This window comes from Rhagoletis pomonella, unplaced genomic scaffold, assembly GCF_013731165.1.
Source record: "Rhagoletis pomonella isolate Grant_MI unplaced genomic scaffold, Rhpom_1.0 Rhpom_scaffold_00003, whole genome shotgun sequence".
NCBI classification, from domain to species: domain Eukaryota; kingdom Metazoa; phylum Arthropoda; class Insecta; order Diptera; family Tephritidae; genus Rhagoletis; species Rhagoletis pomonella.
The window spans coordinates 52,889,300-52,907,865 of record NW_023458557.1 but is presented as its reverse complement, the minus strand read 5'-3'; the positions used below and the strand labels follow the sequence as shown (position 1 = coordinate 52,907,865).

The following is an 18,566-nucleotide window of genomic DNA, read 5'->3' as shown; positions in this document are numbered from 1 at the left end:
ACATCTTTGCGATCATTTTAAGACCTTAATCTTTGTAATCCGTCCTAAAGAATTTGACGTGATGTGGAAATGAATTTGACGCCGCTTCCCTTACATAGCTATGTTTATACGTTCCCGGTCGTGATCTAAGCGTCGCACAAAAATAATGTTCGTACAAGAGTTATGGAGAATCGAATTCTCTTCAACTTTGGCATTTGAATATGCTACGTGTTTGCAACTTTTTAAAAAACTCATATATTAAAAGCATGGAAAATTAAATTGTCTACAAATTTGTATTCAGTCGTTTTTTATGAAAAAATGCAAAATAAGCTTGCTAATCGCAAAAAAATACAAAAAAAACTTAAAATCCAAGATGACAGAATGATCCCAGATGAAATTTAGTGGCAGGCAAGACTGTAGATTCATGGTCTACGTGTGAAATAAAAGTACACTGCATCAAAAGTTCGCCCTAAACGTAGAATATTGTAATTTTACTTGTTTTTGTTATTTTTTGGCCTTTATAACAATTATATTCAACAATTTATATTGAGCTCGAGGTCGTTTTGAATGAAAATTTTTATTGTGGAAAAGCAACAATAATTTGAAAAAATGGTAGAAGTGATAGCTATTTCGGAAATCACCACATTTCCTCATCAGACTTCTTTCAGTAGGATTCGAACCGACGATCCCACTGACTCAGCCAGTTGCCTATGCACCGTGCTAAGTACGCCTTGTAAATTATCGTTTACATTTTTCCAGTATTTTCATTTTTGTTATGCCAACACAATCAAGCGCAGCTATTCCGCTGCAATTCACTTGATCATGTGGTTGTTGGTATTGTTGGTTTTGCTAATAATTCTATTTTTAAAATGTTTAACTTTTAGGTGTGCTCGTCCTTAAGTTATTTGTTTTTGTTATTTTTTGGCCTTCATAACAATTATATTCAACAATTTATATTGAGCTCGAGGCCGTTTTAAATAAAAATTTTTATTGTGGAAAAGCAACAATAATTTGAAAAAATGGTAGAAGTGATAGCTATTTCGGAAATCACCACATTTCCTCATCAGATTTCTTTCAGTAGGATTCGAACCGACGATCCCACTGACTCAGCCAGTTGCCTATGCACCGTGCTAAGTACGCCTTGTAAATTATCGTTTGCTTTTTTCCACTATTTTCATTTTTGTTATGCCAACACAGTCAAGCGCAGCTATTCCGCTGCAATTCACTGGATTATGTGGTTGTTGGTATTGTTGGTTTTTGCTAATAATTCTATTTTTAGAATGTTTAACTTTTAGGTGTGCTCGTCCTTAAGTTATTTGTTTTTGTTATTTTTTGGCCTTTATAACAATTATATTCAACAATTTATATTGAGCTCGAGGCCGTTTTAAATGAAAATTTTTATTGTGGAAAAGCAACAATAATTTGAAAAAATGGTAGAAGTGATAGCTATTCACCACATTTCCTCATCAGACTTCTTTCAGTCCTACAAATTCTTTATGTTACTATAAGGGTACTGTATCAGGGGTAGTACATCTAGGATCAATGAAGAAGGCTTTAAGATCTGTACTTGTTGTGGAACAAATTGGCAAAATTATTTTTTATCTTATATTCGGCTCTCATAAATATGGTCACCGTAACTATATGTATGTATGTATATGTATTTATAAATTTTGCAAATAACAATAAAATATACTAATTTTTTATTTACCAACCCGCATATTCTGGATGAAAATGCCATGTGGTCACCAATATTGCGCCCATTACATTCGTAAGCATGCAAAACATGACACCCCAGTTGGTTAGGTAAATGAAATACAGCCAGAAATTAGTTGATGAACCCTCCTCCTTTTCGAGCATTGAATCTATGACGACGGCGATGAAGAATAGCGCAATAAGCCACCGATAAATTAAATATGCAACACTTTTGGTGCGACTCTGCCACTGTAAGGATAAGAAAATTACATTTTTGTAAAAGAAAATTAAAATAAAAAAAGACATTAGCATTGCAAACGAATACATACAAAGAGTACTTAGAACGGATTGTAGATGTGTAATTTGTTATAAATTTTTAATGACTGTTTAATTAGTAATGCGGTTAAGCGTCAACTGATGGCCACAACCGTAGCCTTTATTCATTACGCTATATATTTTATTCGTAAACAATTGCCATATTTGGTATTGCTTGGATCGTGTGATGAGTGGGTCTTTACTATCTACGAATACACTGTCTTGGCATGAGAAATTCACATCGACACTAAAACAAAATCAACTGGCATCAAGCATTCTCAAGGTGAACAACGCAGCGTTGGATTCCTTGCGTACCTTTAACTACTGGCACACCTCCAAAATGTTGAGGTCATAATGGATACATCTGTGATGGTTTAATATTTTTCAGAACACTTTTAGGGGCCATGCTAATACATACAGGCAGTCAGCCTTTCAAAGTTTGTTTTGTCCAATGACCCTAATAGAGGCAAACAAAGTAGCAATGTCACGTTTAAGCCGATTTCAACTTGTTTTTAACTGTGTACAGCTCGTTGACACGGCAGGCAGGTACTTTTCAAGCACATATTTAAATAAAATATGGCATCAGAAGCAAATATTGACCAACTGTAAGTAGGCTGTGCCTCACTTGTTATTCTTCGCACGCCTAACTATACATACCACTCCTGCAGTTTCGTTGCCTTTTAAACTTGGGATTTTTAACATATGCTCTGCAATCCTACTCGAATAATCAGAACTTCAATAAAAATATGGGACTAACCTTGAAAGTTTCGTTGTATTTAGCCGTATGCAATGGTTGGCGACTTGTTGGGCAAATTACACAACCTTATTGTACCATGGCCTATGAGTAACTTTTGAATAACAGATATGAAATAAAATTTTTCGATGATTGAAAAAGTAATGTCCACTCATTTTCTGTTTACGAGTTGAATAATCTACCGGCGTATAAAAACTTATGGTGTTTTTATTTCTACCGAAAAATGTTACCTTCTCATTGCCCACTACGTATAAATACTAAGAAGAGGGCAATGAGAAGGCAACATTTTTTGTAGTAACGAAATCACGATTAGTTTATTAAAAAAAAACAATTTACATGCATTGCAGATTTTTTACTATTTAAAAAAAATATAAAAATGAGTTGCTGATTTCCTGAATGTCAAAATACCAGAAGCACTTGCAAGGCCTTGAACATGAGGCACATTCGATTTCCAGCACAGCCGTATTTTAAGGCCAGTACGCAGCTATCAAGAAAACGGTCAAGAAAAAAATTGCCATTATTTCGTGTGTGTGTCCAAGGAATTTTGACATCTGATACTTAACCAGCCTTTTGAAACACTCTTTCCTCAATAAATAATGGAACAGGCATATAAAACAACTTTAGAAAACCGTAGTACAAAGCATAGCAAATTTCTTAAGAATTGCGTACGGCCTCAAGAAAATTTTACACAAGAAAATTTTTTGCCATTTCTTGTACGTTATTTTATATGGAGTTTTTGCTTTTCTTCAGAGCTGCATACTGGCCTTAAGGCAACAGCATATGGAGGCATTCTATTTTTCGGTCCACACTACTATTTTTCGGTCCACAAAAAGTATGCATTATTGCATCATATTACGCGGGGTATGTGTATGGGCTTAAAAAATTTGATCACATCTCAACCTGGATTGGCAATTATTTAAGAGAAATATGCTTAGTTTTTGCCTTTCTAATTCAATTCTATTAGAATGTAGAGCAGGGCTGGTCAAAATTTTTATATTGTAGTAAAATCACAATAGGTTTACAAAAGTTATGTGTACACTGGGATTTTTTTTTTGTAATTTAAATTAAGTTAAAAAGTACAAGCTTATTTTTACTGTATGATTATTGAATGAAAATTTTTAACAATGTGAGTATTTCCGTACTTATGTATTAGTGGAATAAAAGAGTGCGTTAAGTAATGATAGCGACCTAGTTGCGGAAAAGTTCCAAAATTTGGTGGGAGGATTTCTTGCGCATATAAATGTATATCATATTGCTAGCTAAAATTTTACATTTTCATTCGTATCTTTGGAATGATCCTTGCTTATAAAAGTCCCACTTTAATGCGTTAATAAATGATAGCACCATTGAAGCAATATGCAATAACATTTAATAAGGGCACCTTAAATCAAGTGTGAAAAGGAGATTGGAATTTCTCCATCCTTATTTAAAATCTTTTTTTTTTGGCAGCATGCGCGAGTTTTGCGGGACATTTGTTGACATTTTCTCTCAGAGTCGGGAAATTTCTCTTTTCTGCTATCCGACGTTAGAAGAACTTTACGCGATGCTCCCAAGGATTTACATTGAATTCAGATTGAAATCAATCATTTTTTATATCCCCTTATATGTAACACTCGCGAATCCTTGTTATTTAATAAAAATTTTCATAACAATAATATTAGTCTGCGAAATTCGAGCGTTACATATATGTAACACTAGCGTTTAAAGAGTTAATTATAACTGAATGAGCGTGTGATTTGTTGTTGCTACCCTGCAGTACGGGGGAGTGACTACAGGACTGCTGAATCGGTAGCAACCTGATAAACACCGTCAATTAACGACCGACTAATTGCAGTGTATTTCATCGACTACTTTTACAAGGCAATGTCCTAGGCGGTAGTCACCATCGGCTCTCTCTGCATTACCGGGAGTTACTAAAGTAGTCACTTGCAGTTTGACCGTTTTGATCCAAATGGATCAAAAGTGATACCTTTTTGGATGAATTTCGGAGAGATACTTTTTATTTAGTTTTGATACTTTTCCAAATACAAAAGAAAAAAATCTGTTACAAAAGAAAAAAATGTGTATGCATTACAAAACATGTTGTGCACCTGTGGCAACATATATCCAAAACTTCATTGTCGTTCACTGAACGTACCTTTCATGTATTGTGATTCATGGTCCATGACGAAAAACGTCAAAAAGGGAATAAACCAACAGTATCATAGCGTTGCATTTTTTTATTTTCGCTATGTTCAATAACAAAAATTAGGGCTTGGTAACTCGGTGCTCGGTAAGGCCCTGTTTCTACAGGAAAACACCAATGTCGTGATAACCATGTCACAAAATATATTTCCAATGCATACCGCCTATTTCTCATGGGCTGCAATATATGTCAGCGCTTATTGCTTGACATCTATTGCAGGCAATTTGATAGTTTGACAGCCATATTTTCACACAGAAGAAAGCGTGCTGGTGGCACCATCGATGAAATATTAATATTAAGTCAAAATAAGAATCTCTTCCCTATTGGATTATTTATGATTTCGATTTAGGAAGTCATTCAGCAAGCTTTTTAAGATTTAAATATTTTTAACCACGGAAATTGAGATGCTTATACATATTAAGATATCAAAATGCCCACACACAAAAACTTGCAATCATGCTGCTTGTCAAAATGACAGTTGGTAAGCCATCGGTGTTTGCATGTGGAGTTTTGCGGTAAATTTCCCCATGTATTTTGTTTGTGTAAAATTATTTTAGTATCGGTTTACCGGTTACGGAATTATCGTGGTGGAAGCTTGATAACTTCTCTGGTAGTTGGTAAACTGCAATCAGCTGTACGATATTCACCCAATTTTGAATTCGCCCGCTGCCGAAAGGCATAACGCATTTGAGTAAATAAAATTCCTTAAATTTTTTAGGAAAAAAGCTACGAATCAGCGGTTGATAAGCATAATTTACCAGACTAAAGGTGTGGTTAAACGTGGGAATGCTAGCTCTTTTTCTACGCATTTTGCTGTCAAAATGCAAAATCGAAAGTCTACTTTCCCGTGTAAACAGTCAGAAAGCCCTTTTTGCAGATTTGCAGAAATCACTTTTGGCAATAAAAATTGCAAGGTGTAACTGCAACTGAAATTACGCAAATCGCTTTCGGGAAATAATTTCAACTTGCTCGTGCAATAAATGTTAAATTGTTTTGGAAAATGGTTTTTCATAAAAATTATTGGTTTTATTCCATATTGATGTTTGATACTTAAATGAAAAGAAGTGATACATATTGATACATTTTAAGTCTCTTTTCTGCTACAATTTTTTACAAGCCCGCGGTCACACTAGCCACTTGCGTGATTTATGGGCGCCCTCTGTCGTAGTTTTCCGCTATTCTACTTCTGACTGGTTCCATAGTAGAGTAGCTACTTACCTTGGAGTCGGTGCAGTAGCGGTTCAAAAGTAGCGATTGACTCCAGCAGTACTGGAGGGTAGCGGTACAACAAATACACATACACCCTGTAGGGAAACCCCGAACTGGTGAACCAAATTTGTAGTCCCGTACTAGATCTTTATCGTCAAAAACGAACCAGTCCGAACCAGCGGTATGTGGTACTTTTAAAAAACAATCTTAGAAATCTATATCTAAAATGACGAATTTAGAACTGGTTCAAAACTATAGAAAAAGGGATGCAGAACGAACTAGAACTCATCTGGAAATTTTGAACTAGTTCCAAACTACTGAAAAAGGGATGCAGCGGGTGCTTGTTTACTTTAAATAGATTTTTGCTTGGCGGGTTTTTCGTTCAAATACGCTTCCAGTCTGCACGTCGCAGATGCTTTTTCATAGTTTGGTAATACAAAACTAATATTTAATAGTATAGCCAAAGGTATGTAAACGTGTTTTCAAATGCACAAATCATTTACATTCATTCAAATAAATTTGATTTCAGATTGAAAATAAATTTCTCTGCAAATAATAAAAATTGCTACCATGGTAACCCAAAACCCATCTTGTTACTTTTTTCGTTTACAACTGGTTCGAAACTATAGAAAATGGGGTGCAAAACGAACTAGATCCCATATGTCGAATTTAGGACTGGTTCTGAACTATAGAAAAGGTAATGCAACGGGGGACAATTTCCAATTCCTATGACATCGCTGTGTTAAATTCGCCAGTTGTTTGCATGCAAAAGAAATTTATCGCGAACTAGTAGTGGTTCTAAATGTACTAGAAGCGCACGAGTTCAAAACTGGTGATTTTCCCCACAGGGCAACAACAATCACACGCTCATCCAGTTACATTTACGGAAGAAATAACGAATACACAGAAGCGCGAATATCACTAATATTTCCTCATTCGTTTAATAATTACAAAACACAACAATCATTGCACTCAAAATGTTTGCAAAAAATATCTCGCGCTCCCACACTTTAATGAAGGCCATGAGTTTTTTTTCAATAAATTTCGTGTTCACGTTCACTATCTACGAATATTAAATCAATTTAAAATGATTTTTTTTTTCAGTGCTGTGATATCTATGTATATATATATATATATATATATAATACGCGAAGGGATTTTTCGTCCAGAAAGAAGTTCTGCGTAAAAATACTTCCGCCCCTCTTTTCCGGCAACAAAGAAAGGAGAATTCTACTTAGTTCGGGTTATAATCAATTTTTTTGAAAAGAGTTGTTACCTGTTAAAAAATTTAGTTCAAATTATTTAATAATCAATGCCGTTCGTTCGATTTCCAAAAGTAAGGTGTCAAATTAAAGGGCTTGGCCTGTAGATGTGTATAAGGTTTTACTTTTTCGAAAAAACTTGCCACCTGCTAAAAATTAAATTCGAATTATTTAAAAAGTTAAAACAATTATTTAAATATGGCTATCAACCGAAATAATGTTTTAAGTATTTATTTCTTAACTAAGTACATGTAGGATAGTTGCCACCTTTTTACAAATCAAATTAAATTTGAATTAATGGGATTAGGTAGATCAAATACGTATCCCCATATGGGTACCAGACGAAAGAGGTAAGAAAGAGGCGGCCTGTTTTAAAAGTAAAAATTTGTTAATTTATACACAAGTTATAGGAAATATTAAAATATGGGTGTCAAACGAAAGAGTGTAACGAAATTTTAGTTAGAGCATTTGCATTTTTGAAGTGAAACTTCTTTAGTGGCGGTTGGTTGGTTGGGAGTAAATTGGCAAATTCAGCGGCAATGGCACACGGAAATGTTGCAACGGAAATTATGCAACGGAAGTGATGCAACGGAAATGGTGGAATGGAAATGGTTGGGGCTGAAACAAGTACTTCTTGCGTGTATGCAACGGAAATGATGCAACGGAAATGGTGCAAAGGAAATGGTGCAACGGAAATGGTTGGTGCTGAAACAAGTGCTTTTTGTGTGTATGCATATCGTATTAATTTAACAAAAATTTGCTAATAAAAGGTTAAAGAATAACACTTAGAAAAAGACCAATACAAGAATGAAAGTAAAGGTGACTACGTACACAAATGAAGAAAAGGATAAAGGCAAAGGTAACAAGTAAGAAAGTCTAAGTTCGGACGGAGCCGAACATTAAATACCCGGCGCAATTATTAAATATATGTTTTTTTCACCTTTCCGAAACCTACCGCTAGATGGTAAGCCGGGGTGTATCAATTTTGAGTAAACTTTTCGAATTTCGAAATATTGAAGTTTCAAGCATTTCTGAAATTTACCGTTATACGAAAACCGGCCTCAATTTTAGTCCGATTTCAATAATTTTCAACTCATTGCTTTAATGTGGAAAGCACAATAAAAATACCGAGGTTGGTACAAATTGGTAGAACGGTTACCGTATACATATAAGTGCCACGCCCATTTTCCAAAATTTTACCATAAACGTATTTCTTGGTAAAGAATTGTTGCAAGCATCAATTTTGAATAAATTAGCTTTAATATTTACTGATTTATCGAAGATTTTGTATTTCTCTAAATTACCGTTATATGGGATGTGGGCGTGGTTATTGTCCGATTTTTAAATTTGCTGCCATTTAGTATGATGTACCAAGGCCAACAAATTTGCCAAGTTTGGATGAAATTGGTGCAGCGGTTACCAAGATATACACATGTAACCATAAGTGGGCGTTTATAATAATACTCTTATTTTTCGTCTGAAAATTATTGTAAATATCAATTTTGAGTGAATTATCTTCAGCAGTTACTAAAATATCGCAGTTTTCGTATTTCTGGAAATTACCGTTATATGGGAAGTGGGCTTGGTTACAGTCCGATTTCGCCCATTTTCAATACCAACCTACCTTGGATTAATGGAAACTTACATACCAAATTTCGTTGAGATATCTCAATTTTTGCTCGAGTTATCGTGTACACGGAGGGACGGACAGACAGACATCGCTTAATCGACTTCTCTATTCATTCTGAGCATTTATGTATACATTTGTCTATATCTACATATCTCGATTGGTTTTGGCTGTTACAAACAACCGTTATGTGAACAAAATTAATATACCCTTATGCACAAGTGCGCTCGGGTATTAAAAAAGAAAAAATGGACAAGTATGTAATTTCACGCTATGAAACAGCATACCCAAAAGTTTTCTAAAAATTCACAGTAAAAAGTTCGAAATTTAGACGAATTGTTTTTGAATTTGTCTAAATGTTTTCAGTGGCTTGAATCCGTGATTTTGGTGGGTTTGGTGAAAGCGCAAACAATATTCTTATATAAAACAAGTAAGAAAGTCTAAGTTCAGGCGGAGCCGAACATTAAATACCCGGCGCAGGTACCGCTACATTGTAAGCCGGTGTGTATCAATTTTGAGTAAATTAGCGTCCTTAAATTTCAAAATATTGAAGTTTCAAGCATTTCTGAAATTTACCGTTATATGAAAAGCGGCCGTAATTTTAGTCCGATTTCAACAATTTTAAACGGTTTGCTTTTATGTGGCAAGCACAATAAAAATACCGAGTTTGGTACAAATTGGTAGAACGGTTACCGATATACATAGATGTGATCATAAGTGGGCGGTGCCCCGACCATTTTCCAAAATTTTATCACAAACATATTTTTTTGTTAAGAATTGTTGCAACCATCAATTTTGAAAAAACTAGCTTTAATATTTACTGATTTATCGAGGATTTCGTATTTCTCTAAATTACCGTTATATGGGAAGTGGGCGTGGTTATTGTCCGATTTTAAAAATTTTCGGCCATTTGATATGCTGTATCAGGACCAACAACTGTGACAAGTTTGGAAGAAATTGGTGCAGCTGTTACCAAGATATACACATGTAACCATAAGTGGGCGTGGCTACGCCCATTTGCCAAAATGTTTTAATATTCTTATTTCTCGTCTAAAACTCATTGTAAATATACATTTTTAGTGAATTATCTTTATTAGTTACTAAAATATCGCCCTTTTCGTATTTCTGAAAATTACCGTTATATGGGAGGTAGGCGTGGTTATTGTCCGATTTCGGCCATTTTCAATACCATCCGTCCTACGCCCAAAAGAAGTCCACGTACCAAGTTTCGTTAAGATATCTCAATTTTTACTCGAGTTATCGTGCGCACAGGCGGACGGACGGACGGACAAACAGTCACTGCTTAATCGATTTCTCTTTCATTCTGATCATTTATGTATACATTTGTCTATATCTATCTCGATTCGTTTTGCCTGTTACAAACAACCGTTATGTGAACAAAGTTATAATACCCTTGTGCACAAGTGCGCTCAGGTATAAAAATTTAAAAATAACAAGCAAGAAAGTCTAAGTTCGGGCGGAGCCGTACATTAAATACCCGGCGCAAGTAGTTATTAAATATATGTTTTCCTCCTTTCCGAAAGCTACCGCTACATGATAAGCCGGGGTGTATACATTTTAAGTAAATTAGCGTCCTTAAATTTCGAAATATTGAAATTTCAAGCATTTCTGAAATTTACCGTTATATGAAAAGCGGCCTCAATTTTAGTCCGATTTCAACAATTTTCAACGGTTTGATTTTATGTGGCAAGCGCATTAACCATACCGAGCTTGGTACAAATTGCTGGAACGGTTAGCGAGATACATATATGTGATCACAAGTGGGCGGTGCTACGCCCATTTTCCAAAATTTTGTCATAAACGTATTTCTTGGTAAAGAATTGTTGCAACCATCAATTTTGAATAAATTAGCTTCAATATTTACTGATTTATCGAAGATTTTGTATTTCTCCAAATTACCGCTATATGGGATGTGGGCGTGGTTATTGTCCGATTTTACAACTTTTCGGCCATTTGGTATGCTGTACCAGGACCAACAACTGTGCCAAGTTTGGAAGAAATTGGTGTAGCTGTTACCAAGATATACACATGTAACCATAAGTGGGCGTGGCTACGCCCATTTGCCAAAATTTTGTAATATTCTTATTTGTCGTCTAAAACTCATTGCAAATATCAATTTTGAGTGAATTATCTTCAGTAGTTACTAAAATATCGCAGTTTTCGTTTTTCTGAAAATTACCGTTATATGGGAGGTAGGCGTGGTTATTGTCCGATTTTTTAAATTTTCAGCCATTTAGTATGCTGTACTAAGGCCAACAACTTTGCCAAGTTTGGAAGAAATTGGTGCAGCGGTTACCAAGATATACACATGTAACCATAAGTGGGCGTGGCTACGCCCATTTTCCAAAAATTTATAATATTCATGTTTTCCGTCTGAAACTCATTGTAAGTATCAATTTTGATTGAATTATCTTCAGTAGTTACTAAAATATCGCAGTTTTCGTATTTCTTAAAATTACCGTTATATGGGAGGTAGGCGTGGTTATTGTCCGATGTCGCCCGTTTTCAATACCATCCGTCCTACGCCCAAATGAAGTTAACGTACCAAGTTTCGTTAAGATATCTAAATTTTTACTCGAGTTATCGTGTGCACAGACGGACGGACGGACGGACAGACAGTCACCGCTTAATCGATTTCTCTTTTCATTCTGATCATTTATGTATACATTTGTCTATATCTATCTCGATTCGTTTTGCCTGTTACAAACAACCGTTATGTGAACAAAGTTATAATACCCTTGTGCACAAGTGCGCTCGGGTATAAAAACAAAAACAAAGATACGTAAAGATAAAGGCAAAAATGAAGTCCAAGGTAAACTTAAACACTTTACTTATATATAAAAGGGCAACTGTGAAGGGGAATATGTAGATGAAGAAAATGATAAACATAAATTAAAGACAAAGAGGAGGATGAGGATAGCGATAAAAGCAAAGATGAAGATAGGGGGAATATTAAAATAGAGGTAATTATAGAGGAAAGGATATAGGGAGAGGCACAGAGACTCAATCTGGGAACTATTTTGGGATTTTAGAGATTTTAGGGATACTCGAGAAAATAATCGATATTTTTATCGGTTTTGTTACCTCGATGCGGGTACTTAAGCGGTTTTTTTTAAGTACCCAACCCGCCTAAGTACCTCAAACAGCTGACATTTTTCGTGAGGTACTTAAGCGGGTTTACTGTAAAAAATTAAATTATAAAAAAAGGCTTGTACATCCACATAACAAAATATTTCGAAACCGCGGTTCATCAGGACCTTCCGGTTTATAATATTAGCTTAGCTCTGCGATCCCCACGGGGCACTCCAGAGTATAAAAGCTCCTCTTCCGAGAAGAGGTCAAACAACTTAAATAATAAAAATAAAGCTGTCAAAAAGGCTCATAAGTGCAATAAGTTAATTAATTAAACACTGCTAAGTCCTGTGACCACGATGAACATCAGGCTTAGACTATAAATTACTGCGTTCTCTCCTGTCAGTGCTTGTTGGCTGATACAGGAATAACATTAGTGTAAAATGTCTTGTGACTCCGAAGAACGTCAGGTACATGCTTGAATCAAATATTATAACAAAGAATGAAAGGAAGTGAAATCTTCGACACATGTAAATTTTAACGATATCAAAAGAGAAAGTGAAAACCTTTGACGCCTCCATAGTCACAGAACTGGATATCCTTGCGCAATCTTATTGGCTAGGCGGATCCGCGTCCCTATACTCCTAGGCCGGAACCCACCACCACAAAGCCAATTGGTTGACATATTTTGTGATCCTGCAATAGCCACCAGTCTTAGTCTAGGTACGCCCGTTTTGGGTGCACGTTGTCGTTCACATAAGAACACGGCAGCCACTCCTTGATTTCGATGGCACTTCCAGCGTACACATCAGAACACACTGGGGATTGCGATAAGTCCAAAATTATGTTCTGGAGCAAGCTGTGCCTTAGTAGGTTGCCTTCAATCTGAGTGTTGACGACTAGAAAGGATTACACAGCCCTTCCTTGACCAGAACTCAAAGCATTTAAAGACTAATGTACTGTGAAACGCCAACCTGGTACATATCGCCGTTCACATCAGAACACGGTAAAAGTTTCACAAACCTATTTACGGTTCTTTTCTTGTTCTTTTGCAGGAAACTGTCAAAGTGTAAGAAAAGAGCGGTAATTTCAAGCAACAACAAAAAAGAAGAAAAATAATACCAACCAAAAAAAAAAACGCATATAAAAGAAATATAAATTTAACGAGCCACTGTGTGCCAAACAAGAAAAATTTGATTGCATTATCGTACTGTGCTATAAAAATATTTAGCCTTGATTCTGTTATAAAAATAATTAATTAAAGAAAAAACTTACATTTACTCTTGTATTTTAATGGACGCCTTAACAACCAAAGTTAATGAGCTCAATGGGGGTGTTAATGCTATACTACGTAAAGATAAAGGCAAAAGTGAAGACCAAGGTAAACTTAAACACTTTACTTATATATAAAAGGGCAACTGTGAAGGGGAATATGTAGATGAAGAAAATGATAAAGACAAAGGGGAGGATGAGGATACCGATAAAAGCAAAGATGAAGATAGGGGGAAGATAAAAATAGAGGTAATTATAGAGGAAAGGATATAGGGAGAGACACAGAGACTCAATCTGGGAACTATTTTGGGATTTTAGAGATTTTAGGGATTCTCGAGACTTATCGATAAAATAATCAATATTTTTATCGGTTTTGTTATCGATATTTATCGATTATGTTATCAATATTTGTCGATTTTGTTATCGATAATTACCTATTTTGTTATCGATATTTACCTATTTTGTTATCGATATTCATCGATTTTGTTATCGATAATTATCGATTTTGTCATCCATTCTTGTCGATTTTGTTATCGATATTTATCGACTTTGTTGGCGATATTTATCAATATTGTTATCGATACATATCCGATTTTGTTATCGCTATTTATCGATTTTGTTATCGATAGTTATCAATTTTGTTATCGATATTTATCGATTTCGTCATCAATTTTGTTATTGATGTTTATCGATTTTGTTATCGATATTTATCGATTTTTTTATCGATATTTATCGATTTTGTTATCGATATTTATCGATTTTGTTATCGATATTTTTATCGATTTAGCTACCAATGGTATTATCGATGTTGCTGTTGAAATTTTTATGGAATTTGTCCTCGATTCTGTTATCGATATTTTTATCGATTTAGCTACCAATGATATTATCGATGTTGCTATTGAAAGTTTTATCGAATTTGTCATTGATCGATAGAGTATAAAGATAAAAATGAAGATAATAGAAAAACAGAATAACATGAATGTTATTAAAACGAACAGCGCAGTGCAGTACATTGATAGAAAAAAAGCAAAAAAATATAACCTTAAGCAAAAGCAGATGTGTGTATGTATAGATAGATAAGTAACGTAAGTTTCACTTCTACAGTGTGGCCCAGGCGCACTTACATTTTTTTTTTGTTTGAAGAGGATTGCCACCTGTTGAAAAAGTAAAATTAGAATAATTTAAGGCTGCGTTTCACCACATTGATTTAAGTGAAAATTATTTTAATTTTCGAATTTTTGGTTTGATTCAAGTGACCTATTCTGTTAACTTAAATAAAAATTAACCCAGCGATTCAGTAATTCAGTCTCACCTCAAGTCACTAAATTCAATATCAGCAATTACTGACTATTTTTTGTGACTTGAGATTATTTGGGTATTCAGTAGGAGAGTCACAAAAAGTTCACCAAAAATGTGTGGTGAAAACAAACACAGACAGTCAACTGATAGCGTTTATGTATGCCTTTTGGCGCGTCCCAAAGGGTCGCAATGGCCGAGTGGTCAAAGCAATAAGCTGCCGGTCGAGAGGGTCCGGGTTCGAGTCCTCCTCGGGCGTAGTGGATTTGTTATATTCTTTTAATTAATATTTCTATATATTTTTTTATTAGTTTTATTTTTCTCATTAATTTTTAGATTTTAATGTTTTACAAACAAAAAATTATTATTTTTCCTTGGATTAAAGCATTTTGGTTAATTTCCTAAGGAAATTGTTGTTGAACAAATTTCCTCGCTTCATTTTCGCATTTTTTTTTAATAACATGGAAAGCAATTAAGTTTTCCTCCATATTTTTATTTTTGTGACCTGATCTTAGCCAGCTGACAAATTAGTGACTTTGTATTGAGCCTAGAGACGTGAGACAGCTTACTGAATACCAAATATGTAGTCTCAAAATCCAAGTTCACCATCAAAAGTCACTATTAGTGACTAGAGACTAGAGACCGCTTACTGAGTGCCAAGCTAAATCAGCATAACTACACTCAGGGATGTTACACGCTTAATCAGGTGATCAACCCAATAAACAAAAAAATATTTCTCCAAGAGAAATCCATAGCTCTCAAGTTGATATCCAACGTCATTCTCCAACTCATCTCTAACATTTGACTGAGATAAAGTTGAGAAAAACAATTTTCTCCAACATGGCAGCACTGCTATGAACACACAAAAATATGCAAGTGGCAGCGTAGACAAAACATATGCATTCCAAAGCAAAAAATCGACGTGTAGATACGTAAAAAGTGATATAGAAAGGAATTTTTAATTATCGAGCTATATAAAGAGGAAAATTACCAAAAAAGTAAATAATGTCTTCAAAGAAGATAAAACGCGAAGTGAATCAAGTGGTAGACTTACTGTCGGACTGTACACGGACGACTCAAAACTTGACTGTGACGCCTTCAATGTCGATCAGTAATCAAGAGTTCCTCACTAAGACGGACAGTATTATATCTAGTGCAGAAGACAGTTCACCAGAATCCGATAGCTCGCAAGAAGATTTATGCATAAATGGAGTTGGATTGAAAGAAAAATTAGCGTCATGGGTAGTCAGGTTTAATATTTCTAACGAGGCGACTAACTGTCTACTGGAATTTTTGAGTGAACATATAAAGAGTCTTCCAAAAGACGCTAGCACCCTAAAGTGTACTCCCAAATCAGCACCTGTTGAGAAAATGGGGTCAGCAGAGTATGTCCATTATGGGCTCAAGGATTTGTTAATAGATTTTTTGTTAAACAACAGTTTGGATTCCACCGATATCAAGCTTAATATAAATATAGATGGTCTTCCCTTAGCGAAAAGTTCAAACTCACAAACTTGGCCGATACTCGTTAATATAAATGGCACGCCAGATGCAATGGTTGTGGGTGCTTATTGTGGGCAAAGCAAGCCGTTGTGTCCAAATATTTATATTGGAAAGTTCATTGATGAGCTAAACAACTTAATAAAATCAGGAGGTATTTCTTTAGCGAATAAGACATACTCTATTAGTTGTCGGGCATTCATTTGTGATGCACCAGCAGGATAATTCGTACTAAGAATTAAGCGGCACACTGGATTTTTCTGTTGTCTTAAGTGTACCCAGAAAGGAAAATCATCTAATCACAGAATGATTTTTCCAAGTGAAACAAATAATTCCAGAAATGATTTAGATTTTCGTTCCCGTTCAGACCCTAATCTTCATAAAATATTAGAACCAATAGCTCTTGAAAGGTTGTCAATTGACATCGTGAAATCATTCCCTAACGATTACATGCATGTTGTATGTCTGGGCGTTACAAAAACTTTACTTTTCGCTTGGGTCAGGCAAAGAAATAAGAGTTTTTCATTAAAAGCTAAAACTCTTAATTTACTAAATTCGAGATTACTCTTTTTAAGTAACCAAGTACCAAAAGAATTTTCTAGGCGTCCAAGGAGCTTAAGTGAGTTACAGAGATTTAAAGCCACAGAACTAAGATTATTTCTTTTATATACAGGCATATTCGTACTTGGTGATATTTTAGACCCTGAAAGATATACTCATTTTTTAATGCTTAGCCTGGGAATAAGAATTTTATTAAATGAAAAATCGTCCTTGGAATTAAATGATTATGCTAATAAACTGTTAAATGAATTTGTTAAAAATACACCTCGCCTTTATGAAGAAAATTTCTTAACTTTTAATTTTCATTGCCTCACATACTTAGCCAATGATGCATTAGCGCTTTTAAGTTCGAAAACTTTTTATGTAAACTAAAAAGAAAGTGCAAAAAAAAGCATCAGATTGCTGCACAAATCTATAACCGATTGGTACAAGAGAACTCGTGGAATTCCCAACACACGACTAAGAAAAAAAATAATGTCGTCTATAAAAAAGCCTGGTGGTCTCATTAAATACAGATCTTTACTATTTATCCACAAAACCTCCTGATAATTTTTATTGCATTCAGAATAAAATATTTACTATTTTATCAATATCTTTCAATGGTACGACTTCTCATATCGTAGCAAAAGAAGTTTTAAATTTGAGAGACTTTTTCTTTTTGCCAACCAAATCGTCACAATTCAATATTTTTTTTCCGAAAACCTACAATTATCAGACGAAGACTTCCAACATTCGACCGAACAAATTTAAATAATATAGTTATGTTTACAAATTATGAACATAATAAGTTCTTTTTCATACCACTAATTCATGAATAGACTGATCTTAATGAATACTTCCATACTCAAACACCTACTTCAAATGAAAATGAACCAGCGACAAAAAAAGGTAACTTATTTCATCAATTTAAAACAAATTTTCCTTTAATAAATTATATTTATTTATTTTTTAGAGTTGATTGAACTGAGGGCTCACATGGACCTTTTCCACAAAAGTTTTTTAAATGGTATATGAAATTTTCAAACTAACGAAAACAATGGCTACATATAAAATATTTTATTTTTAGAACATGCTACAACCCAAAAATTGTTAAAGCGAGTTCTAGAGGAGGTAAAAACCAACAATTCCACAAAGTCTACAACGAGGAAGGCTATTTTACCAAAAACCCCATTCAACACCGATTCCGAATTTAAACACTTTAAAAATAAACTGCAAACGTCGGAAAATAAATTTAATGACTTGGTGAGCGTTACAAAATAACATTTTTATAAAGTTAAAATAAGGAAAACTCAAATTTCATTTTATAGGTTGCGGAATTTAAATCTGTGATATCGGGAAATGGCGTGCAATTTATTAAGGAATCTTGGAGGAAAATTTTGACCGACGATATGGCTCGCAACTACTGTTGGAAGGGGACAGTCACTAAACTACCAGTTAGAACTTTAACTGTGACAGCAGCACTAAAACGTGTGTGGTTATATTTGCGTAATAATATTCTAATAACATTTATTTATTAATCTTTGGTTTTCTTTTGTTGTTTTAGTTGCATACAGCCTAAAGTTTCAAGGGTCAGACGAAAAAACATATATAGCCTTTTTTCAACACGCCATCAATCGGTTAAAAAAGAAAAGGCGTGAGTACTAGGTACACATGAAATTTGATGTGTAAACATACATATGCGTACGGCAAACCATAAAAGTACGTTTACATATAAATATAATCTCAATCAAAGCTCGTTAGCTGTCGAATTGGGTATGATTGTCATTCACACAACTCGAGGTAAAGTTAAACTTCTTCTCTGTGCCACCGTGGTCACTTTTT

General features: G+C 34.6%; 1 protein-coding gene across 4 annotated transcripts in view; it reads right to left on the bottom strand.

The window, feature by feature from the left end:
- LOC118735299 (protein rolling stone) overlaps positions 1-18,566 on the bottom strand; it is a 139,282-nt gene that overhangs the window by 5,764 nt on the left and 114,952 nt on the right. For all 4 annotated transcript variants that reach the window (XM_036464970.1, XM_036464973.1, XM_036464971.1 and 1 more), the window contains one exon: positions 1,692-1,920. In XM_036464970.1, the coding sequence (XP_036320863.1) occupies positions 1,692-1,920 (229 nt within the window). The remainder of the gene's footprint in view (positions 1-1,691; positions 1,921-18,566) is intronic.